The 25,016-nt window shown below is 36.4% G+C and overlaps 2 protein-coding genes across 6 annotated transcripts; one reads left to right on the plus strand and one right to left on the minus strand.

The window, feature by feature from the left end:
• Window positions 1–1,376: 1,376 nt before the first annotated feature.
• On the plus strand, window positions 1,377–18,305 carry LOC106159732 (cytohesin-1). Of its 5 annotated transcripts, XM_013536122.3 has the most exons (13): window positions 1,377–1,572; window positions 2,062–2,135; window positions 8,382–8,446; window positions 8,708–8,774; window positions 11,139–11,257; window positions 11,573–11,653; window positions 11,944–12,056; window positions 12,634–12,782; window positions 13,110–13,221; window positions 15,818–15,894; window positions 16,120–16,273; window positions 16,586–16,655; window positions 16,906–18,305. In XM_013536122.3, the coding sequence occupies exons 1-13, from the start codon at window positions 1,524–1,526 to the stop codon at window positions 16,982–16,984; spliced, it is 1,209 nt and encodes a 402-aa protein (XP_013391576.2). In that variant the 5' UTR covers window positions 1,377–1,523; the 3' UTR covers window positions 16,985–18,305. The 5 variants fall into 5 exon arrangements, with proteins under 5 accessions (XP_013391576.2, XP_086861012.1, XP_086861011.1 ...); XM_087004886.1 differs by lacking the exon at window positions 16,906–18,305 and having other exon boundaries at window positions 16,586–16,659; XM_013536121.3 differs by lacking the exons at window positions 1,377–1,572; window positions 2,062–2,135 and adding an exon at window positions 4,234–4,880.
• Window positions 17,353–24,930, minus strand: LOC106159731 (protocadherin-11 X-linked). Its single transcript, XM_087004403.1, has 11 exons — window positions 23,392–24,930; window positions 23,053–23,112; window positions 22,759–22,845; window positions 22,408–22,497; window positions 22,160–22,279; window positions 21,808–21,924; window positions 21,254–21,359; window positions 20,254–20,366; window positions 19,635–19,811; window positions 19,266–19,391; window positions 17,353–19,116 (listed from the first exon to the last, which is right to left on the minus strand). The coding sequence occupies exons 1-11, from the start codon at window positions 23,608–23,610 to the stop codon at window positions 19,015–19,017; spliced, it is 1,317 nt and encodes a 438-aa protein (XP_086860529.1). The 5' UTR covers window positions 23,611–24,930; the 3' UTR covers window positions 17,353–19,014.
• Window positions 24,931–25,016: the final 86 nt, after the last annotated feature.

Genomic DNA, 25,016 nt, shown 5'->3' on the forward strand with positions numbered 1-25,016 from the left:
AAAAATAAACCGAAGAAGAACTAGTGTTGGAGTTTGGCCGTTAATGAAGACATAAGGGCCAAAAAAATCAGTGTAAAATACTCGATAAAGAAGATTTTGATGGCCTCATCAATGTCCAATGTCCAAAATCAAGTTCATCGTAATTTGGACAGATTTATCACTTTTCGCTGAAAAAAAAATTGTGACCCTTAAATGATTTAAACCGACATACCTAAGCCATTTCATGGACATCAATGATTACGCTTCATTTTGATACAAATAATATTTGCTCCAGAGAAGGTAACAGTCTTTTCTGTATTTGTTTTAAAACCAAAGACAAAAAATCTAAAGGAAAAACTACTGGCAATTGTCCCATATATGATGTTACAAACCAGGCAGAAAGCCCTGGGAATACAAAACAGCCACATGAAAAAAAAAAAAAAAAAACGATAGTATTGGAGCAAAGTAAAAAAGCAAGAAGATTAGGAAATTAACATATCCACGTTTTAATACATGGCCCGCATACAATGTACATTTTACTGCAACATGTTAGATTAGTTTTGACGCGCCGAAATTGGTATATAAATATTAACAGTTCGCCGTGAACCGTCTATTGTAATTCGTATTTCAAAGGAATAAACAGGTGCAAGACCAAGCCGTTTACTCTGCGGGTACGTATATCCGTATTTATTTCAGTTCACTGTAACATAAAGGAATATGAATGAGTTTTGTGAAATATCGTCACTGACACCTGTACCTGCGGTGTAGTCTTCTTTTAAATACATCACACTAAAACGGGTTCCGTAGCGTTATATATGACGTCATTAGACAGGCGCAAGCTCAGCAGAGCACCAACTAAGTATTGGGAGTGCGGCTGTGGAAAGCAATTTTTGTAATCGGAATTTTCCTCTTAAATACATGTACAGAAAAGGCTTTTCTTTCAGTGTTTAGACGCATAATAAACGAAGTGGAGGGGGGGGGGGGGGGACAAAACGCCGATCAATGACTTACACATGCTGGCCAGTCATTTAGAACTAATTCATTAAATAGAATAAAACATCGATCCCAAATGCTGGGGCGGATCGGAAGAGTCGTAAGTAGGAAAAATTCTCCACCCCCCTTGCCCCCCTCCAAAAAAAATCACCTTAGCGGGTAAATTCCATACACAGACCCCCTGTAACTCAAAATCTCAGGGAGTTAACGGGTCAACTAAAATGCCATTAGCAGATAAAAGAGGCTGCTTTAATCCAGTGAGCGTTGTGTTCTATTATCCAATGCATATTGCATCTTGGAGAGAAGAGAAATGACATTTGTTCTCATCAACGTCAGTGAAACTCTTCCAGCACCTCTATCACAATGCACAATACATTTACTGAACACGTGAAAATCTCGTGAGAGTTGACCATTAACGAGATTACAGGAATTCAATATGGTGGATGGGCGGAAGTGAATCATTTAAATCTATTTTATTTTTACGCCCTTATCTGACTCAGGCTTAACTCTTTAAGTTTCATACTATTCAGAAGCAACGAAGTTTCATCAGGATGCAGACACAAGAAGCTCCTGGAAACGATGGAAGTTTTAGTATCTCCGGTAAGTTGATGGACCGTCAGGGACGCCCCATCTCAAAATTGTGCCTTTGTGTCAGATTGTTTATGTTTTCTAAAATAAAATGATCGTCTTTATATATCTGTGAAAGAAGTGGGAATGCATTTTTTACATTTTGTGTGACTGCTCTTCATCTCTGATGCTTAAAATGCTGTAATGAACATCTATAGACTTATATTTTCTCTTAAAATCAAAATTTGTGGCAACTGTCGTTCTTATTCTATCATTGACTGGGACGGTAACTTGTTGTCATTTCCCAGGAACAAGCGCCCTGAAATGTCACAACTGTCAGACGCAAACTGTCAGTTTATAAATCCATAGCCCAGACTAGTTTTCAACTTTGATATTTTTTAAACTGAAAACGGCTACCATTGGATTTTTTAAAAGAAAGGTCACTGTACAGTAATGAGTTTGATCTAGCATTGATAAAAACATTTATTTAACATCACAGACTAGTTTTGTGTTTCTCTGCAGATCTGAGCCTGGAGGAGCAGGAACTGCTGGAGGATATCCGCAAACGCAAGCTCCAGCTGCTACAGGAGATCAAGGTCAGTGCTTCCTGTTGCTGCTCAGTCTCTTCCTGAACTCACTCCATTGATTAAGAAACCATTCCCAATGCAACTACCAATCTACATAGAAGGATAGTTTCCAAAAGAACGAGTCTTTAGTCTTTTCCTGAACTCACTATACTGTGATGATTAAGATGTTAGCTTAATTTAAGAAAATGCATTGCTTTTAAGCAAAAAGAAGTTCCTCAAAGAAGATTTAAAAATTTTGATAGACCACTGATGACTTGTTTTCATTATTTGCCATGTATTAAAATGGGGTGATTGAGAAGTGTTTACTATGCTGATAAGGTGGAAGGATGCTAGGTTGACTTTTTCAGGATGACTGTTTACTGATAGAAAAATAGTTAAACTTCAAAAATCTGACTGTGGAAGTCATTGACTAAAAAGGAAATATATATCAGAACTATTAATCATATTAAAATCTGCTATAATTAATTAGATAGAAGTATAGTGCAATTATGTCCAAAATATATTTACTCACATCATGACGGGAAGTCTAATCTTGAACAAAATTGGTAAAGATATAAAGTAGCTCCTCAGCAAACTAAACTTTAGAATAATTGGTGGTACCATTCATGATGTATGACTCAGTTGCAGATATATATATATATATATATATATATATATATATATATATATATAATAAATTTAATGTGAAATTTGAAATGACCCTGTCAGTCACAGTGAACTATATTCCTGTATATGTAAACTAGACAAAATATAAGTATTCAGTTCTAAAAAAAGTTAATGCAAATTTAAAGATTTTTCAGGTTATTGCCATAGAAGCATTTATTTATTTATTTATTTGAATTAAAAATTATTTATTAATGTTATTGGTTATAGAGTCTTTGAATATGAAAGCTAATGAAATTGGATAATTTTTTTTCCTGGAACCAATATAGCAATTTTTAATCAAATTCCATAGATATCAGCCAAGGCCCTTTTCACCAGCTAGGTTCTAGAATGTTATGCAGCCTACAGGGATTTGATTCATGAATATTTCTGACCTTTAAGTACATTACTTGGTCAGCTTTTGTAATTTTGATTGAATCATATGACATTTACATGGCAGAATTGTTGTAGTGATTGAGGCATTTGTTTTCATCATAACTGCTACAGAATTTCCTTGTTTGGGGTTATAAAAGATTGGCTGTTGGTTCTTTTCTCTTTGGTTTAACTTTTGCTTTTAAAAACATTTCTGTTGTTAGTTGAAATTGCAAAATAATATGGTATGCATTGATGTTACACAACAGTCCCTAACCTTGATTTACCATTTGTTCCCTGTTATGTAAACATTATGTCACAGAGATTTGGATTTAGAATTCTTGGACCCTGGACGGTATTTTGATTTATGGAGGTGTCTGCAGATATGTAGTCTGGCTAACCTCAATAATATGCCCACTTTAAATATTAGTCTTTATTTCTTATGAATTTTGTATTAACATCTGTTATGAAAAAGGTCAATAAGTTCGAGGGAAAACCTATTCAATCTCTTCCCCCTCAGCTATGTTCCAATCTGGTTATGATATTATTGTTGATTAGATCCACGAAGACTGGATATTTAGTGCATTCTGCCAGAGGAATGGCAGGTGGAAATAGTTTGAAATTCTTCTGATACCACATTACTCCATCTCACACTGTCAGTGAATAGAAAGCTCATATGTGTGTATCCTCCTAATGTACCATACACCTTCTCACTCTCTTCACCAAGGGTCACTTAATATGTACCGCCATGAAGCTATCAGGTGGTAATTATCCCCACAATTTTAATGAGTTTTCTAATTATCTTAAATGAGACAGGTTTACATTTTATTCATTTTTATGGGACTTTTATAGTGGTTTAGGAAACCTTGATAACAGGAAGTAGTGTTTGATGTGTAATCAGTGGTGGAATGTGTTAGAAGATGTTAAGAAGGGGTGTCTTGGGAAGTGTAGAGGGGGGAGGGGCTGTCAGTGCTCTGCTGCTTGGTTTGACAGGTCCTGTGGGGTGTAATTATAAGCACATCAGTGGGAAGTGTAATGTGTGGCAGGTGCCCTGACAGAGGGTTTAATATGGGAGAAGATTACAGGGTGCTGGGAGACTTGGACTGAGGACTGGTCAGTGGTGGTCAGTAGTGGCGTGAATACAGCCAGAGGCACTCCTTGGCCTGTGGTCAGCTTTAGGAAGATTACTATGTACTGACCAACTGATCAGGTTTAAGTAGCTTTACCAGCAATATTTGACTGCTATAAGTCTAAGATGTTTGAAGGTAGTGGAGACATGTTTTTCTCTCTCACTAATGGAATATGCTAGTTGGACAGAGACAAGTGGTTTTGAATGTACTGTAATGATATGCTGTACAGAATGACTGGCAGAGTTTGGAGACAAAGTTCTTCATGTAGGATTTGATGACAACTAGAAGAAGACGTAGTCTGTTTGTGGTTGGAAGCAAAAATTGCTGTATTCATGGTAGATGTAGGATAAAGATCAAGCAAATTTTGACTACACTCTCAGCTGTACGTTGTGCGTTGTGCTTATGAGGATTTCCTGGGAATATTTTTGACAGAGTTAGATGTATACACAGCAGAACATATATTATGAAGAAGAACAAATTAAACAGTACTAAGGGCACTTTGGTGTCCAAGAGATCAAATATAGTGACTCTCGCCTCTGTATTATACACCTCATTGACGGCCATTTTGAAATCCAAGTGGAATAGTAGAACAGTTTCATTGCCAGCACAGGTGAGTGGCCACTATCATAGTATGGGGTTGTGGCACAGTGTCATAATGGTATTGGACGTGAAGTTTATAACATCAAGCTCCAGTATATATTGTATTTGTAAACTGACCACTGTACTAGTATGTTCTAATCCTCTGTTCAGACTGTATTCAGTAATCTGTATAAGTAGTGAATTGAGTCATGATTCAGATAAATTTGGTAGTGTGTACACATTTCTGTAAACTGATTTATCAAAATCCTGGAAGTGAGGTGGATTTAAAGATGGATTTGGATAACTCCACAACTTATATTGGTGCGCCAAAGTAGTAGAGGTGTGTTTATTACTTGTATAAAGCAGTGTAAGGTTCCCCAGTGTGAATTCATTGCTAGTAAAGAGCAGGATACTGTATGTAACTTTCCCTGGTGTTGCTGAGATTTTTTTGTGTTGGAGTTGATGAGCCACATAAAAATAGATGCTTAAGAAAGCCACAGTAGGAAAAATGCACTTAATAGCACATGGTTTCTTTTGGGGTGCATGGGTGATTGTATTAACAGGGAGTATTTACCTGGGTTTTTAGATTATGCAGACTGGTTTCGTTAAAAAAGAATAGGAATCAAAAATTTAACAAGTAATATGAATTAAAATATTACATATTTTACAAACAAGAGTGAGAGAGGTATCAGTGTCTTAGGATTTGAGCAGAAAGATAGTCTGTGTATCAGTAGGCATCTCACTTCCCATATGATAACACTGAGATGTTACATGATAATATGATTTCCTGGCTAAGATTGCTGTAAAATCCATACAGGAATATTTGTAAGTGTTTATGTTGCCAGTATTGTGTAATTAAGCTCCTATATGGGGAAAAAAGAACTTAACTGATACATAAACCATAGTGTACATGTAATCAAGCTACTTCTGATTATAATTATTATTATAAAATTACAATCGCACAAATAAATAGATAAATATATGATACAGTTTGGTATAGGTAATAAGAAAAAAAAAATCATATGTCAGAATGTGAGCTGCCAGGGAAGATGTGTGCTGTAGTCCTCCCTCTCCATGGTGTTAATGAAGTGTGTTATGTAATCCACCCCTTCCTGACACTCTGGTATGTCCAGAGTGGGCTGTTTTCATGGCTTGGCTGCTTAGTTTATTTGCTAAAATTATGAACTGATATCTACACTGCTGAGATATCTGTGATAAGACATGTAATTATGTCCTCCCAGGAATGAATGTCATGTAATGAGAGATGGGTCTGTGGACACACACAAGCCATGTTGAGATTAATGGCATGGTTCATTGTTCAAGGTGGTCATGTTTAGTAGTTACATGTTGTTTATATGAAATTGACAACAGATTAAACATGTATACAACCCCATAAATTATTATTTCATGGTGAGACAATTTAGTCTATAGATATTTATGGATGAAGTGTATAAAAATATGGCATCAGTAACTAAATGATTGCATCTTTACCTGTTGAAAACATTGTAGGATTATATTGATTACAATATTATTACTAGTAGTTGATGAACACTCAGAATTTTAAAACAGATAAACATTTTACTACACACAACAAGTCATTTTTGTGGTCCGTGAAATCATATAGGCCAGTGGGTCTCCTGAGCTCTCCTGAGAACAGATCTGGCAGAAAGATGTTTGTATTAATTACCTGATGTAACAAGCTATGTGATTCTTACGACTAAATTGGTCTTCTATATTGTATGGGTCAGGATGAAGAACATGCTGTCTTCTGGCTTGTCTAAGAGTATGTAAGTCACACAGTGTTTGAGGGTGAGTTGGTGATTTAGGGTAACCATATACTTAAGCATTGGCATGGAAGTACAGAATTTCTGTAAAACAAACTTAGTAATTGAGTTTACTCTTTGCTGTGTTTATTCTTAAGTCTATATCAGATTAAAAACGTCTAGTCAGTCTATCTTGTTTCCAGCTGAAATTATCTTAAAAAAAAAATGTGAGCACTTGTTAAAAATGGTCTGAATGAAGATAAATGGCAATAGCCCTCAGTTTTAAAATTAAGGTCCTTAGTTCCCAGGGATGTTGGAGGGAAGTATGAATACCTGGATATTTTATATGTAGATTAGATGGCTAGTTCTGGTCAGTTTCCTTCCTTTGATTACTTTGTTGGCCCAGGGGACAGGGATTAATGTGTTGACCCAGGGGACAGGATTACTGTGATGACCCCAGGGGACAGGATTACTGTGTTGACCCCAGGGGACAAGGGTGCTGGGAAAATGTCTGTCCCAGGAATTTTGAGAGGTGTGAACCAGTTGTCTGGTCAGTCTCAACCAGCTCTGGGTAACATCTCTCCTCCACCACATTATCTCCATTAAACTTTTGATTGTTTTAAAACTGTGGGAAAGATGGGACCAGGTAATTGGTTTTAGTAGCTCTTATATTAACTGCCAAGTAGAGGAGGTATGTCAAAGACACATCAATTGTTGGGATAAGTAGTTTTTTTTTACTTCATCTATAAACTGTGTCTGCCATACAGAATAATCTGAAATTAAGTAGATATAAGCAGCAGCCATTACCTTGCCAGTGGCTACTCCTTGTCTACACAACATAGAAATAGATGTTTTATTAATAGGGATGGCATTAGATAATCCATTACCCTGGTAAACTGGTGAAAAATAGGCCTAGTCTGGACCAAATGGCTACTTCTCAACTTTGAGGCAACTGTATTAACTTTGGAAACTACTTAAAATAATAAAATGAATTTATTCTGTTAAGCTTGTCGAAGTATGTTGTGATATAACCCCAGAAAATAGTTAAGAGATGAAAAACTATAAACCGCCTGTGCACTACCTGTGGCGCATGTCACGGCCAGTTGACCAGCAGGCAGGCTAGCGTTATTACAGTGATTGGCTGTGTGGGAGTGACCGTACTGTAGAAGAAGTCAGAAGTTCAGTTCTAAGCCTAGAGGTATTCTCTGTACTCCTGTGTTGTGTGGGTCTTTAAGACACCTGCCTATGTGCTATAACAATAGGAGAGGCTACAGGCTGCACTGGTTACCTGTAGGGACTGGGACAAACTGTGTGTGTGTGTATGTGTCACACTTTCATTATTACTGTAGATACCTGTACACTGACAGCCTGGTCTAATACTGGACCATGAGTCATCTACACAATACCTGACCAGTCTTTGTACTGATATATATTGGTAATGATTGTGGTGTATATGTTATGTCAATGTCCTAAGTACCGGACACTATATTGGTGCATTATTGACAGTTCATGCAGGGTTCTAGGAATACATGGTGATATAACTGTCATTACTGAGACTTCATTTAGGACAATGTGACGTGTTTATAGGGGTAGCACAGATGATATTGGATAATAGAGGGTTTTATAATGGAACCCTATCTTCAGTGTTTTTACTGGTTGATATTAAGCTTCAGTGTGGATAGTGTGTATAATATCAAAGAATACTTGTCCCTTTCACATTTATAATTGTACTGTTTTACAAGAGAGTAATTTTTGTTTTATTATTTTAGCAACTTAAAGATGAGATTGCAGAGGTGACAGCAGAGATGGAGTCCATGGATTTCTCAGAGGACAGGTAGGCTAAATAATATCTTCTGTACTGTTTCTGAAGAGGTGTTCAGTAATACTGACTGCTGGCTTTGATATGATTCCTTGCAAGAAGTTGACGTTTGAATGTTAACAGTAATTATGATGGTTTCTTCCAGAGCTTCCCTGAAATATGGCTTCCTAACTTTAATTTTATTGATTATGCCTCTATTTTAAATTCATCATGGTTAAAAGTAACTGACTTCATTGAATTAGGTAAAGAATTAAAATAACTATTTACATATTTCAGTAAAAACAATCCGAAGACAAAGCAAATGTCTATCGGCAGGAAAAAATTCAACATGGACCCTAAAAAGGTAAGAAATCTATATTTCAATGTAGAGGTTAAGCCTTTTATTGTAGATATGTGTAGTACTGTTCTGAATTTGAAACCATGCCAACTGAGATGTGTTTAAGTAGCTAAAATATTTCAGAAAAGAAAATTCATAATACTATTCTGTATTCTGTGCTAGAAATGCTTTTGAAAAATGGTAAAACAGAAGTAAAAAAAAGTCACAAAATGACATGCCAAAGTGAAATCTCTCTATAAAGATATTTTCTATGTTGTTAAAGTTGAGATACAAACAATAATGTGGCAATTACTAGTGCGCCCAAGACAACTTCCTCCTTAAGATAACCATCTTGTAGACATGTCAAGGTTCTCTGGTAATACAACATGGTAATTCCATAGCAGTTTTCCTTTGCCAGTAGATAACTACCTCTGCTTGGATAACTATCTTACTTAGTCAGGAAAACAGGGCAGTTGGAGATCTAGAGAGTAAAAACAAAGTAATTATGGCAGACATTTTGCCCTGTTATACACACAAACATGGGTTTACTGACATAGGGGGAAACATTGGGTATGGAGTAATGGCAGTTGACAGCTCTCCTGTGCCAGAGATTAGTCCAGTAAATACACACACACATGCCCCATGTCAGGTAGAGACAGGTAAGATGACCTCTGGCTCAGTGGTAAGTTAAATAGCAGCTGGCAGGAGGCAGATGTCGGGATGAGAGGAGGAAGCATCTTCCTGAGAGCACCAACTGACTCCAGATCTCCTTGGGCTCTTACTTCTGATGGGAAGTGACAGTTAGTTATTAAGATGCAATTATGTATGCCAGGTGTGGCTGCTCTGAAGTGCCCATCTCTCTCTCTCTCTCTGGAGCATGCATCACAATCTTCTACACTTCACAAACTTGGAGGTCCATCCTCACAAACCTTGGAGGTCCATCCTCACAAACTTTGTTTTATATTCAGTGACAGGCCATGTCCTCATTTCAACCCACTTGGGATGATGCTGTCGTGAAATAACACCAATCTTGTCAGGCAGGTGGTCTGCTACAGCTAATAATTGAGGATCTTTACTAACTGTGTGAAGACACACTCTGCTTATTTCAGAATACACTTTTTGATAGCGCAATTATAGTCATTACACTGTTGAAAATATTGATACAATCTTCAAGCACTGGCTGGCAGATTTACTGTGTATATGTTCTATTAGAAATATCAGGGTGGGATTACATCCCTCCCAAGTGACACTGATTCCATCTTGGACTGGGTTCCCATACCAAGATTGATCTAACAGGATCGATCCATCTCTGAGCGGTTTCTCGCTAAATTGCCTTCAGGTGAAGTGGCATAGATGTCTGGCGTAACCGACATCTAAGGCGCTGAAGTTGATTGCAATTTAGCTTGATTCTCTTTAGAGATGGAGCGATCCACAGTTGGTATGATAGGGCCTGGGAATGGTCCCCTGGAGTTGTTTTTATTTGGTGCAGATTCTCCATGTTATCCCACTGCAGGACATGTAATATGAATTCTGTGTACACATGTATTTGATCTCTTCTCCACACAATATACCTACAGATAGCTGTGTCCAGGAAGACAGAACACTAATAGACCAGGGATGTTTACCTAGAGGAGATATTATCAACTAGGTGTTAATTTAGACCCTGGAATACTGCTTCATTTGAGCCTTATTGTTACTAAAGAAGTGTTTGTTTGATAGGGGTTTTAACTTCAGGGTGTTACCTGCTGTAAAATACCCTCACTGTTTGACATAAGACTGGTATGTTTATCATAAAACTTGAATATTCTTGACACTTATGCCTAATTATTGCAATATATTCAGTTAGCAGCACAAAAAATAAGCACCCATCTCATTTATGAAGTTTTAGCTAATTATTATGTATAGAGTAATCTTGCTTAATATTGTCAAGTGAGATCGCTTTGATAGATATTTTATCCTTTATTATATCGAATTATCTACCTTTGTGATGTAAGCATAATAGAATAGTGTTAGAAGTAGCTTAGACAGCGAACAATGTTAAAATGTAACATCATAAGAGCTGAATAAATTATTATTATTATTTTGAATATTTTAGTACGATATTTATATCATACATACTCTAATAAAAATTAATTGATCTTTTGACAGCTAAGTACTCTCCATTGAGTTAAAAGTATTATCCTTTTGTGGAGTCCAGTTTATCATAAAATTGGACCAGTGTGGTAATGATGATATAATAATAATCATCATCATCATCATAATAATAAACTTAATTTTAAGAGGATAAACATGTTAAGTGTATATTTATTTTCCACATGGCTCTCTGATATCTGAGATGTAACTCGCCATGTGACTGTCCACTGTTAACAATGTCATCATTCTCTCCCCCAGGGTATTGAGTACTTGAAAGAGAATGGCTTGCTACAAAACACCCCAGAAGATGTGGCTCAGTTCTTGTACAAAGGGGAGGGGCTGAATAAGACAGCCATAGGGGAATACCTGGGAGAGAGGTAAGGAACCCTTCTGGATTATACTTAACACTTACAGTCTTAAAGGTCAGTTAAAGATTAGCAGAACTTACAGGCCTGGAGGTAAATTAGAAATTTACAGAACTTACAGGCCTGGATATCAATTAGACATAAACCGAGTCCTGAAATCAAGTTGGTAGTTGATTCTGTATGTTATGTACTACACTTGAAAAGAAACCATTTCAAGAATTGTCTTTTCTATGTAATATTTTAATATCACTCACAGAAACTTATCCCAATGTTTATTTTGTGTTTGTAATAATATATAGGATCTATTTCAATCTTTCCATGTTACAGGAATGACTTCAATGTAAATGTCCTGAAAGCGTTTGTGAACCTCCACGAGTTTTCAGACATGATATTGGTCCAGGCCTTGAGGTAAAAATTATACACACTATGTCTATTCTGTACCATATCATAATTGCCAAGATTGAATTTCATTTTACCCATATGATAAACAACATTGGGTTATTCATAATGATGAAATTTTGAAAACTGTTCAATTTCTACACTATACTAGTAACTGAAAGAGTACCTGTAATAATTTCCGTAAGAACATGGGGTTACTTTTTGTAGTTGGCTTATCCTTTATTCAACATTTCTGGTTTTTATAATATTTTTCATAATAAATTTTGAAATAATATGCTCAGTATTCTTGATAATTGCAGGCAGTTTTTGTGGAGTTTCCGTCTTCCTGGAGAAGCACAGAAGATTGACCGCATGATGGAGTGTTTTGCTGAGCGATACTGTGAGCTGAATCCTGGCGTCTTTCAGACAAATGGTGAGGACTGACTCAGACAGCAAATTATTCAGTCTTTTGATTACTGGGACTACCTAACTAAGTATATAACTAAACTTCAACACATATATCCAGCATATATCTACAGACATGTACAGTAATATTTATACCATATTATCTAATGAAATTTAGCTATTCTCATCATATAATTGCTTCCAAAGGAATGCTTTTACCTTGTTTTTCTCTACAAATCTACCCTGTTCATTAGTGACTTTCATAACTTGTTAAGACATTTCTCACCTAGCTGTGAAGACTGTCCTGTTATTTCACAGATTCAGGCACAAGCACCTGCTGCACTGTTGTAATTCCATTCCATTCATTAGTATATCAAAGCAGGATTTACACCTTGTGCTTAGAATGGGTCTTTTTGCCATTCCCGATACCTCCCGTGTGCTATCGTTTGCCATAGTGATTATAATTGGCGTTTTCGTCATTCCAGACACCTGTTACGTGCTGTTGTTTGCTATAAAGATTCTAATTGGTGTTTTTGACATTCCAGAGACCTGTTACGTGTTGTAGTTTGCTATAAAGATTCTTATTGGTGTTTTTGTTATTCCAGATACCTGTTATGTGCTGTCGTTTGCTATAATAATGCTGAACACCAGTCTTCACAACCCCAGTGTGAAGGAGAAACCGTCAGTGGACAGGTTTATTATGATGAACAAAGGAATCAATGACGGCGGGGACCTGCCTCCTGCTCTGCTTACGGTGAGTATGCTGGTTATCCCCCCAGGTTATCCCCCCACACCCCACACCCTCCTTCCTACTCTTCAGTTAATCGGGGGGGGGGGGGGGGGGTATCATTTTGGTGGTGCAGTATTTTCTGGTCCACTTTTTCAAAAATTTTCAATCAATGCCAAGGAAATTTTACTCCAGACCCTAGGATGAACGTGAGCTGTGGAAATTCCTTTCTTCTAGTCTTTGACTTAGTTGGTGCAAGGGAAATGCACTGCACTTTATTTTTGGTATCCAGATTTTTTTTACAAAAAAACATACAGAAAAGAATATTCATATATTGCCTTGTTTCATTTTCAGAGCTTATATGAGAGTATAAAGAAAGAACCATTCAAAATTCCTGAAGATGATGGCAATGATCTGATGCACACTTTCTTCAACCCCGACAAGGAAGGTTGGCTGTGGAAGCAAGGTAAGGAGTCAGCCTCTCGGCACATGGCAAGTCTCTCTGGACAATTGACCAGTCTTAGTAGAGATGTTTTAATACTGGCTTTGTGTCACAGATTGAGTACTATGTTGTAATACACCATGTTGTAATGCACTATTTTCAATAGATATTTGTAATGAAGCCTCAAAAATTGTCATAATCAATGTCAAATGTACTAGTCTTGTTTCCTCATGAATCTATATGTAAAATAAGAAGTAATAATAGTACTGTTTATGAATACTGTATTGGTTGGTTTAGATGTGTTGTAATTTATCAGTATTACTCCATGCACCTAATGCTAGATGCAGTGCTGTGCAGTGCATATGTTAAAGTTCTGGGATGGCAAGTGTGGGCAGTGTACATAGCATGCTTGTTCACTGGTCTGCTCAGCATTATCTGTAGTTACAGACCACACCAGAAACTGACCTCTTTAATCTGAACGGGATTGTTGTCCCTGATAGCTTTGCTGGTTAGAGAGAGCAGTTTCTGAAAGTGTCTGAAACTCTGTTGCTGACACCTGACGATTCTCCTGTTAAACCATGTTTATAGAGAATGACCCAAGTACAATATCTTCTGTTATACTGGCATGCATTTCATGTCATCAGTTTTACTCAGTTATCTTGTCCGAATCTTTAAGTCACAAATCAGACTTGGGTTTTTTTGTGACTTGTATTTTTCCAGTACTCAGCATATATATGGCTAACCTGTGTAATACTCCTATCTCAGTGTGCAGGGTGGATTTCAGGAAAGGACTTGTTTGCCCTCCGTAATATGTCCTTCTGGGTTGGTCCAACAGAGAATGAGGTCTTATTCCAGTAACATGTTTTACAAAGATATAATAATTCAGGGTTTTTGTATAATAAGATCTTTAATATTTGAGCTGGGTGAGATCTATATGCTGTTCTTTTTCATCTAAAAACTTTCTGTTCTGCCCTCTTCAAGTGGTGTGCATGTTTAAATCATATATGTCCCCTTTTTGTATACGACACAGGATGGCTAAAGAACCCACGATGAATATGAAATATTTGGTTCTTTATCATAACCTTCCTATGGCTGCATGTTCCAATAGACAGTATAGGCTGTAGAATATTAACATTTCCCTGTAGTCATCTGCCTGTGTTCATCTTTACAGAATCAATCAGATTCTTATGAAATGAATATTTAGTGACTTGTAATGCTACCTTTTTTATCATCCGTCATTTGGTATAGATAGTTGTTGTGGGTAGTTGCAGTTTTTTCCCTGCTGCTCAGAATCTAGTTTACTTTCTTTTTTTGGTTACATTTTGATTTCAACCTTTCACTTTTAAGCTTCCATTAGCTGAAGATTGAAAAAATTATATCAGTTTAAAAGTAAGAATATAACAAAATAGTTTTACAAAGGAAGGCTATTGAAATATATTTTATTTACATTAGCTTGTGATCACAAGAGTAATATTCCTTAAAGCTTGGTTAAATTCTGCCAAAACAAATAATTTTTTTTTTGATCTGCCTATGAAACAAAATCTTTTGTGTGTTCACGTGGCAGCATTTCTTTTGTCCATTTGTCACTTTTGACACCCTGCTCTTTCAGAATCATTATCTTTGAATGGCCACTTTCCTTGCACTTTTTGAATATATTTCTAGTTTTATACTTTGGTTCTGATATCATATCTTTCTTATTGGTTGCTTTGTTGGTATGTGTATATGCATGTTACGCAGTGTGTTGCCTGCATGTTGGCACGTGCCAAACTGGTGACAGTATTCAGTCTACGTAGCAAGCTACAGTGCACATTTCCTTTCAACATAGACATTGACACCAGTCTCGTAGAATTGACTGTAACTTGTCTACTCTTCTATTTCACATGACAGGGGCGTCTAAACTGAGTAAGTTGACCTCTTTTCTTCTCTTGCCTCTGTTATATAGAACTAGGTTAATCCTTGTAGTAGAGCACCATCTGTAGACACCAGCACCACCAAATGCCAGTCAACTGATTGCTTTCTGTGGTGTTCTGTTCCTCATACATACAATCTTATGTACACTGACATATATATATACCAGCTTTTCATTTTGTACTGCATGGTCCAATACATGGTAAACAGCCATGAAGCTGTGTCTTAAGATGACGAGGAAAAGATTAAAATAAGTCAAGTAATGTACCTTTAGTGTAATGTCAGTACATCAATATTAGTGTTAGGTAGAAAAATTCAGTTTCACAAGTAATGATGCAGTTAAATAAAATGGAAGTGTAGCAGTTGTGTATTATTACTTGTGAAACTTATGGTACATGAAACTAAAAATCTTCCCACTGTAGCTTACTTTAAAAAATACTATAACCATTTGCTCTTGTTGCTATTTCCTAACATTCTCACAGTGCCAACCCTGCCCTTAAATTAAATAAATAAATAAATAAAATCCCATCCTCTTTGTCATGTTGTGGTCATGTGATCACCCATGTGACTTGTCCCAGAATTCCCTGCATCGTCTGCTTCACTTCTAGATGTGAAGTTCTTGGAAGCATGCAGGCTCTGCTTATGAATGCTGACAATGTAGCTGGCTGTTTGCTTTTGTATTCATGGCAGGTTGATTTAATATCTGTTTTAGGTGGCAGATACAAAAGTTGGAAAAGAAGATGGTTTATACTCAATGACAACTGTTTATATTACTTTGAATACACAACAGTAAGTGTCTTTTTACTCACTGTATATTTGTTTCATTGTTCAGGGAAGTGAATTAATTCAGCAAACTATATCACTATTTTGTATGTAAGATGACGATACGTTGATAGTATGTCCTTAGTACAAGGAGAAATTGTTGTCATATCTATTCTTTATATTTGTATCAATTATTACAAGCTCTGACTTTCTAAGACATCAAAAATCCTAACAATTAAACTTCTCTCCCAGGACAAGGAGCCGAGAGGTATCATTCCTCTTGAGAATATTCAGGTCTTGGATGGGAAGCTGGACAAGAACAGACCTAACAGCTTTGAGCTCGTCTCCAACAACAACGAGATTATCAAGGCCTGTAAGACAGACTCAGAGGGCAAGGTGGTCGAAGGTGAGCTTCTGAACTGATTCTTTCTCCCCCCCCCCCCCCCCCTCTTCTTTCATTAAAATCGGGTTTTCAATTTTAAAATCTTGAGATTAATTTTCCCTGTGTGAAAGAGTAATGAGTCATCATGGATTTATTACCATTCAAGAAAACATTGCAGGATTTCTTAATCACTCTATATAATCTTTATGCAGTGGTTGAACCATAGATTGTGTTATAATAAGCCCACTCTGTTTGCTTCTTTGTAAAACTGAGACCAAGAAAATCCCTGGAACGATGCAAAGTATTGGGTGTCATTTTGGTAATGTTATCTTCCAGGTAAACACTCCTACTATAGAATGTCTGCAGCCACGCCAGAGGAGAAAGAAGAGTGGATGAGATGCATCAAGTAAGAAGTTTGACCTCTCAGTGATAGATACAAGTATTGTGCTGCAATGAAGAGATATTCAGAATTTCAGTAGTTTCAGATGTTTTTCTTTCCATGTGGTGAAGTATGAAATTTAGATTATAACCATCATCCTCTGCTACAGTTTGAGACACACCATGCTATTGTAAGAGTTTAAATAGAAGTGGAGGTAAATAGCTAATGGCCAACTGCTAATGAAAGTGTGCATTAATTGATCTCTGCTGTATTCCAGGGCCAGCATTAACGAGCATCCGTTTTATGATATGCTGGTTGCCAGGAGGAAGAAGGCCACACACAACGTTACCAAGTAGACGCAACTCAGCGGGACTGAGAAACTCCACTTCACTGTATATAATATAATATAACTGTAGCCCGACCGCGAGACTCTGCATCAATGTACATAATATGATATAACTGTCCAATGTCAGTGTAGAGTGTATAACTACATTGTCTACTTAATGTGTTCAGCTGAAAACTGGTGTCATGATGTTGAAATCATGAACTTCAGGGACAAGTCAGCAAATAGATTATCTGGTCATATGAGTACGGTTTCATACTATTTCACATCTACAGGTCTGTCAGTCATAGGTTGTGAACTCTTATAATATAGTCTGTGCTTTTGATTATGAATTCATCAAAAACATTTATTTTAAAATGCCCATGTAACCCTTTTTTTTGGGGGGGGGGGCTAATAATTGTAGCTCTCAAAATGCTGCAGTACTCAACTTATTTGGTTTGTGATATTTTTAAATGAAAATCGTGATCATGGTATGCTGTCAATAGCTCCCTGTATTGGTACACATCAGTTTATGTTCAAGCCAGCAATAATCCAACATGTGAACAGAGTTCATTGGAACCCCATGGTTTCCATAATTGTAAACCCCATAGCAGTCGGGGGCCTTCAGTTATGGGATAACATCAGTTATAGGATAAGGGCTTGATGTGGAAGGATTTGAACACAGAAAACCCAGTCATTGTAAATATTATTCAACTTGCCAAAGATTATAGTTTCTTTGTAGGATTGTACTGATATATGCCAACATTGGCATATGCACTTGAACAAGATGTTTCTGGAAACATGATGTAAATACTCAGTAGTTAATGATGTTATTTAACATTATTTCCTACGAAAAGCAGTGTAATTCAAATTTTAGAAAAGTCACAGAGTCATCTATCTCTGTGGAATTATGGTGTTCTAACGCGATGTCCATTTCTTTTAAACATTGCATTCCAAGGATTGCAATAGGAATTGTACAAGAATTGTGTGGAATTGTTGTGAAGATAACAACAGTATGATGTAAGGAAAACACTCCAAATCTGTACAGGAGAATTGTGGGTTAGCTTTCAACATGGATGCCCAGTTTTAGAGAAAACAAGTGTTTTAAACTTGAGTTTGGAAGAGGGGTAATCATGAGTGGTAAACGTTAATGATTTGGTTAATATAAAAGTTATTTGATGCAATAAGTTTTAAAGATATTAAGGTTTTAGAAATAATTTTAACATGAAATTATTTAAGTTGGATATTTAAAAAACTGATAAAATTGTGACAAGGTTTGAAGGACATCAATGAGGCAGACATATTCAACTTCAGTATTTTTCTTCTATTTTGCTAATGCAAAGCATTTAATAAAACATTGGTGTAGAGGGAGTGGTGATGGATGTTTGATCAAGATCAAAGTATGATTTTTTTCCACAGCACAAAATGATCTGATCTATATGGATCACAATATGTCAGGGAGAGTTTGTACTGTAACATCCCACCAGCTGCTGCACCTGATCTTGTACAGTAGAGAATGTTTATCTCGTATTTATGTCAAATAAATAGCATTATAGACCTGTTTTTAGTGGACCAGAGATACTCTATACCTCGGGTAAAAAAATAAATAAACCACCTATAGTAATTAATTTTTGACTTCATTGTTTTTATTCGATGCTAAGATTCACCAATATGCCATGCAAAAACGATTTAAATTTTTTGAAAAAACTTGTGTCATAGTGAAGTTACTATTCCTCTGATTAAAATTTGAACAATGAAATAATCTTTCCAATGGTGTTCCATAATTTAAACCCCTCCGTGCCTTATATCATACATGGGCTGTGCAGGGATTTAGGGTAAATGTCAGATTCATCTGGCAATTAGCAGTTTGCAGATGACATTTCATTCAGGGATTTTAAGTTTAATGTGCTGACTTGATCACTAATGGAAATTTGCACCTCTTAAACATTATTTTAAAATTTGCAGATAAAAATCGGATATTCTAATTTAAATGATTACATTTTTTCCTTTGAAAAGCCTGTATTTTATATATGTAAGAGAAGCAGCTTTCAAGCAGTGAAGAGTCTATCCAACATATAAATTCCCGCCCTTATCAACAATGGTAACATTCACCATTGCCTTGTTTGATGTCAGAAGCTCTGCAGACATTGTCTCTCTTGCATACACCTGGAAAAAAAACTGATGTGTACAGAAATATGTCCAAATTCATTTATGTATATAGATTTCTGGTAAATTATTTAAAAAACTGAGAGAAATGTGTGTTCTTTAACAGCCTTGAAAACCAAAACCAAACCATAAATACACAGACTACTTACATAGAAGAAGATGTTGCCATAAGAGGCGCTGAGATCACTGCTAACTCTGATGACCCCGGATGAGCCGTCTATAGTAAACCTGCCTGTAGGATCTTCCAATACATACTCCACTACTGCATTTACACCCTTACAATAACAGGAGAAAAAAGTGCTTGAAAGGAGTTCAACCTTTCAAATAATATAAGGTTATCATATATTTGCATGTAAAAAAAAATGAAAAAAAAATTTGCATTATTAACTGGAAGTCAATTTTAACAGACTCCTATAAACTGAAATAAGATGAGCTTTCCTAAATTTACATACATACAGCTACAAAATATTAGTATCGAGGAATTTTGAAAAATATGTATTTTCAAGAACTGATCTTACAGCATCAGGGTCCACTGCTCGGACAGTGGTCAGATATGTTCCCATGGCAACATTCCTAGGGACTGCAACATTGTATACATCCTGGGTCATGGCTGGTTTGTTATCATTAGTATCCACGACAGTAACAACAACAGTAGCAAGAGCTGTTTTTGTACTGGGGGCATCTGCTTGATATGCCTGACAATGTGGGACAAATATTTTAACTTTCATGAACAATTTGCATCACTTGTTGAATGTGGAGAAAAGTCCCTGCTCAGTTAATTCATGAAGTGATAGAATCATTGTCAGTTACTGTGATCTTCATTGAGCTGAAGTCTAGGGGGTTTTAACACATCTGTATAAGTAGCATATATACTGTAATTATCTACCCCAGGGATACAGAGGAGCCCCGGGGGGAGGAAGTAACAGTTACAACACAAGGCCAGTGATTAGGGGCAATTGACCTGGATTCTCATTCCAGGTGAAATGACCCTAGTCATTTACTCCCTGATGATGGTGACTGACAGTCACAGAAATATTGGAGGTAATACCAGCATATTTTACAAGCTCTTGATAAAAAGAAAAACAATAATTTGAATTTATACATACAGAGCTAATGAAACTGTTCTCTCATCCATACCTTGATTGTGAGGACCACTGTTGCTTGCAGCTCTCTATCCAGAGATTTGATGACCTGCAGCTGTCCAGTTTTTCCATTGATAGTGAAGTGGTCTGCTGCAGAGGCTGGGTGAGCTGACAGAGAATTGTGGTTATACTGAGTATATACATATGACAGGGGGGGGGGGGGGGGGGGGGGGGGGGGGGGGGGGGCAGTGAAGTGGTCTACAGCAGAGGCTGGGTGAGCTGACAGAGAATGTGGTTATACTGATTAATGTACATATGACGGGGGCGGGGGTGGGGGGAGTGAAGTGGTCTACAGCAGAGGCTGGGTGAGCTGACAGAGAATTGTGGTTATACCGAGTATATACATATGACTGGGGCGGGGGGGGGGGGGGGGGGGGGGGGGGGGGGGGGGGGGCAGTGAAGTGGTCTACAGCAGAGGCTGGGTGAGCTGACAGAGAATGTGGTTATACTGAGTATATACATATGACAGGGGCGGGGGGGGGGGGCAGGGTAGTGAAGTGGTCTGCTGCAGAGGCTGGGTGGGTTAACAGAAAATTGTGGTTATACGTATGCACAATGAATACAGATGGAACATATATTTGCAATGGCAGGACCTGCAGGGTTTTTAGTGGGGGGGGGGGTATGGTGTGGGGGAAGGGGGGTGCTGGGGGACAGGTTAAAAGTATTTATATTTTTACTCAGCATGTATAATTTTTATGAAGACTTTTGAATACATTGGAATAATAACACTTACAGTGAAGTTCATAATTAATGACAGGTTTACATGCTGTTGTGGACAGCATTATTTTTCTCTTAGTAATCTTTACTTGTATCCTTCATAACAAGATTGGCCAACTCTGCAGCAGACAACACTTGTTTTACAATTTATTTTATTCTAATTTTTTAAAAAATAACATATTTCTAATATAAACTTATATAATATATTTCTAATATACTTATATAATATACTTCTAATATAAACTTATATAAATGATATATATCTAATATCAACTTACAAGGTCCCAGACTGTACAGTACTGTGGCATTGATCCCCAAGTCTTGGTCATAGGCTTTGATTGGACCTGGTTGAATATGGGACTTGGTGGCTGCACACTTACTCTCCTAGAGGAGAAATATTGTCTTATATACAACTAATATATGTCTGCCTGACAATGTCCAATTTTTATCCTTTAAAAATATTGAAAATCAAAATATATCCAAGTTGATATTTGCAGAATTAGATAATGATCGAACCACACATATTTATTATAATACTAGCTGCAGTTTCTAAGAAAATTATCATCAGTAATAGCACTTACATAGTTAACCTACAGCTTGGTAGATACCTAAGTTTAATCTACAGAAAAATCCCAAAACTACCATGGAAATTGTTCGTGATTTAAGAGAACAAAAACTACCTCACATCTTTGAAAAACAGCTAATTTAGTACAAGAGATTTAAGAACTAAAAATAAATAAATAAATAAATAAATAAATAAATAAATAAATAAATAAATAAAAGAAGATTACAGCATCAAGATTACAGCTTAACCATATATAAAAGAACTCACATTTTCTAACACTGTCACCTCATAGAGGTCTGTCTCAAAGGCTGGGGATAAGTCATCTTCATCAAGAACTTGGATAATAACTTGGGCACTTGCTGATAGTGTGGGTGTGCCGTCATCCTACATATGATTACTTTTATATATTTTTTTTTCAAATGGTTCAAAACAGACTGAGCTTATACTGATAATCAATTCCTCTTTCTATGATAATTACCTCTGAAATAATCAGAATAATTGTCAATGAATACATACATATCGTTTATATATCACTATTATCTTATTCTCTTCAAAAAAGAGGTAAAATAAATACTCTAGAAAAAAACAGAATAATGGAAATACAGACATAAAAGCTTACAAAAGCCTCAACACTCAGGGTGAAAACCCTTGGTCCGTTGTCATAATCCAGCTGTCTAGAAAGAACTAAGTTTCCATCAGCAGCAGCCCCACCCATTCTAAAATAATCACCTCCTCCACCCTGAAACATGAGAACCACAGTTAGCATTATATTTATTAGCTGTAAAAATAAATTACAAAATACAAAATTTATATCTATAAAAAAAAATGAAGTATTTTTTATGAGGTTTAAATGGTTTTACTAATTACCACTATTTTGAACTCTTTGATACGGCCTAAGACGTCAGGATCGTTCACTTTGTATCCTAATCTGAAGATCACTGTGCCAAGGAACTGAGACTGTAATTTAAAAAAAAAAACAATACACTTCAAAACGGTGTAACATTTTGCTTAAAATACCTTATACACCATATTGAGGAAGAAAATAAATATGCAGAAATAAGAAATATGGAAAACTTTTGTATTTAACTGGTGTATATGTAGTTCAGATTCTGTGCCACGTGTAAAGAACAAGCTATTCTCTTTATTTGCATGAACAGTATTTATAAAATCACGGCTTTTTTATATAGATAAAATCAGGAAAAAAATGCAATCAGTTACCTCAGAAACATTCACATAGTAGACTGGAGCTGTAAAGACAGGTGCATTGTCATTCACATCTACTACTATCAGCATAATGGGGGTCGACTACAATGAAAACAGTGCAATGGAGAACCAGACAATAAACACATTTGACGTTATTATATATTTTTATTTTTCAAGTTTACAAATTCCCAATTAAGAAAAGAATTTGTATCCTGATTAAACACATCTTTACCAATTTTTAATCAGTCATAGACGCAATTTATATTTCATATACACACTGCATATATCAAATGAAAAAAATATATTTACCCCTTGTCTTTCACTGCCAGCCATTTTATATCTACAAACCATGCTATATGCCTGTAACCTCTACAATAAACCAAAAATTATAAGTTTGGCCATTAAAGGGACTAATGTTTCAGTGATGGAGATGGTGACAACGCAACTAGACACAGTTATGAAAACACATGATTATTTATATATATTTTATTCTTTAAATAATTCAAACACACTGATCTGATATAAATAACTGTAAGAATGACAAAACAAAACTTAATTTCAGATACATTTGCTTTATGAAAATACAAAGCTTTTAAAAGTGCTTTCAACATTATGCTCATATCATTACAATGTACCATTTCCACTGACCTCCATGGACTCAGCATCCAAGTGTTTTACAAGTATGATAGACTGATTTTTGGTGTCTAACCTGACATACCCATTAGCGGGCTCCAGTCTCTCCCATACCACCTCAGTGACACCAGGTATGGAGGAGTTGGTAAAAGTCATAACAACAGTGCCTAGGGCAGTGTTCTCACGTATAGCTACAGCAGGAGGCATGTCTCCACAGACAGTTGGTATTGGCATGTTTTGACCATCTACAACAAAGATATAATGATAGTGCAATGCTATCAGGACTAAAAGATGCTAACAGTCCTGGTGGCAGCCAAGCTGGTTCTGCCACAGCTGAACTCATCTCCTGCTTCCTCAATAATTAACTTTCAGCTGAATACAGCCACTTTAATGTCTCTCTGATTGATATTCATTACAGACTTATATTATACAAAAGTTAAAGACAAATTTAATTTCTATCACATGTGAATTGTGCCACAGAGTCCAAGGTGTTGACAAATTTGAGAAAACAATTTTAAAGTAATTATTAATTAAGGAAACATCCTGCATTTAAACAGGCTTTTAACATGAAAATATCAATCTGAACCATCTAAACAATTTTTTAAAAGTGAAACATTTATTATCATTATCATCATCAATCACATCAAAAAACAAGTCCACTTTAAGATGAATGCAAACTTTAAAATAAAAATGAAGCTTCTTTTAATACCCATAGGTAGTACCTGAATTTCTCACTAAAATACAGGCTATCAACCAAAAAAACAGGGTCTTCTGAACCTCCCTTGTCACCATTTTGAATCCTCTCACAGAGGCACAAGCAACTTTATCTGTAGTTTTTAAAGACAGCATAGGCACAGTCCATACCAAAGTCCAGGTTGTTCTGTCCTCACCCAGAGACCCCAGATATGATAAGATGTCTTGACTTCCTTCTGGTTCAAAAACAGGGTGTCCTTACACTGGACAAGTAAACATAGCTGATACAGCAGCCCAAGCTTTGGTGATATGGAGACAAAATAAATCAGGTTACATACCTCATGATACGGCGAATTTAAGCCATCTTCTAGGTCTTCCAAAAGACAGTCAGATTTTCCAGTTTATGCTGACGGGTATTAACTTTTTTCTCTTGGAAAATGGTCAAAAATGGGGGATGAATCAACAAAAATAATTTGGAAGCCTGTCTGAAAATATCTCTGGATCCACCTCTGTGATACACAGTTTAAGGTCCGTGTAGGAGAATGTTCTGGCACTATCACTTTGTGTGGACTGGCTATATAGATACTGGGGGTATTTGTCATATAGCTTCTGCTTTTAGGATAGTACTTTGGGTGTAAGATTGATACGTGTGATAAACATTTTAGAAATATTCATTTTCAAACTCAATATCTCAAAGGATGACAAACTTCAATCAGCTTGTCTTTCTTGTTGCCAAATATGTCATTTCAGATATTGCAGCTCGTTTGAAATAATTTTCCAATCTGTAAGGACTGTACAATGCAATCAGAGGATAAATACAACACAATGAGGATATTTACTGTAACATTACTCCCCAAAACCCATTAATACGACAACACGCAGTATGATGCTTGACGGATATATTAGGTTTGTTCATTAATTCTTCTCCAAGCACGTGTTACTGATAT

This window comes from Lingula anatina, chromosome 2 (genome assembly GCF_051362555.1).
Source record: "Lingula anatina isolate TDL-2025a chromosome 2, LinAna3.0, whole genome shotgun sequence".
NCBI lineage: Eukaryota > Metazoa > Brachiopoda > Lingulata > Lingulida > Lingulidae > Lingula > Lingula anatina.

What these genes read in the sequence shown, in the direction of transcription:
- LOC106159732 (XM_013536121.3), top strand. Translation starts at nt 4,734, where the DNA reads ATGAAGAAGAACAAATTAAACAGTACTAAGGGCACTTTGGTGTCCAAG. An exon ending in TCAACATGGACCCTAAAAAG is followed by an intron (nt 8,775 to 11,138) that starts GTAAGAAATCTA and finishes TCTCTCCCCCAG; the next exon opens with GGTATTGAGTACTTGAAAGA. An exon ending in TGCCTCCTGCTCTGCTTACG is followed by an intron (nt 12,783 to 13,109) that starts GTGAGTATGCTG and finishes TTTCATTTTCAG; the next exon opens with AGCTTATATGAGAGTATAAA.
- LOC106159731 (XM_087004403.1), bottom strand. Translation starts at nt 23,610, where the DNA reads ATGCCAATACCAACTGTCTGTGGAGACATGCCTCCTGCTGTAGCTATA. An exon ending in ACTATGTGAATGTTTCTGAG is followed by an intron (nt 22,498 to 22,758) that starts GTAACTGATTGC and finishes TTTAAATTACAG; the next exon opens with TCTCAGTTCCTTGGCACAGT. An exon ending in ATGGCAACATCTTCTTCTAT is followed by an intron (nt 19,117 to 19,265) that starts GTAAGTAGTCTG and finishes TTTTTTTTCCAG; the next exon opens with GTGTATGCAAGAGAGACAAT.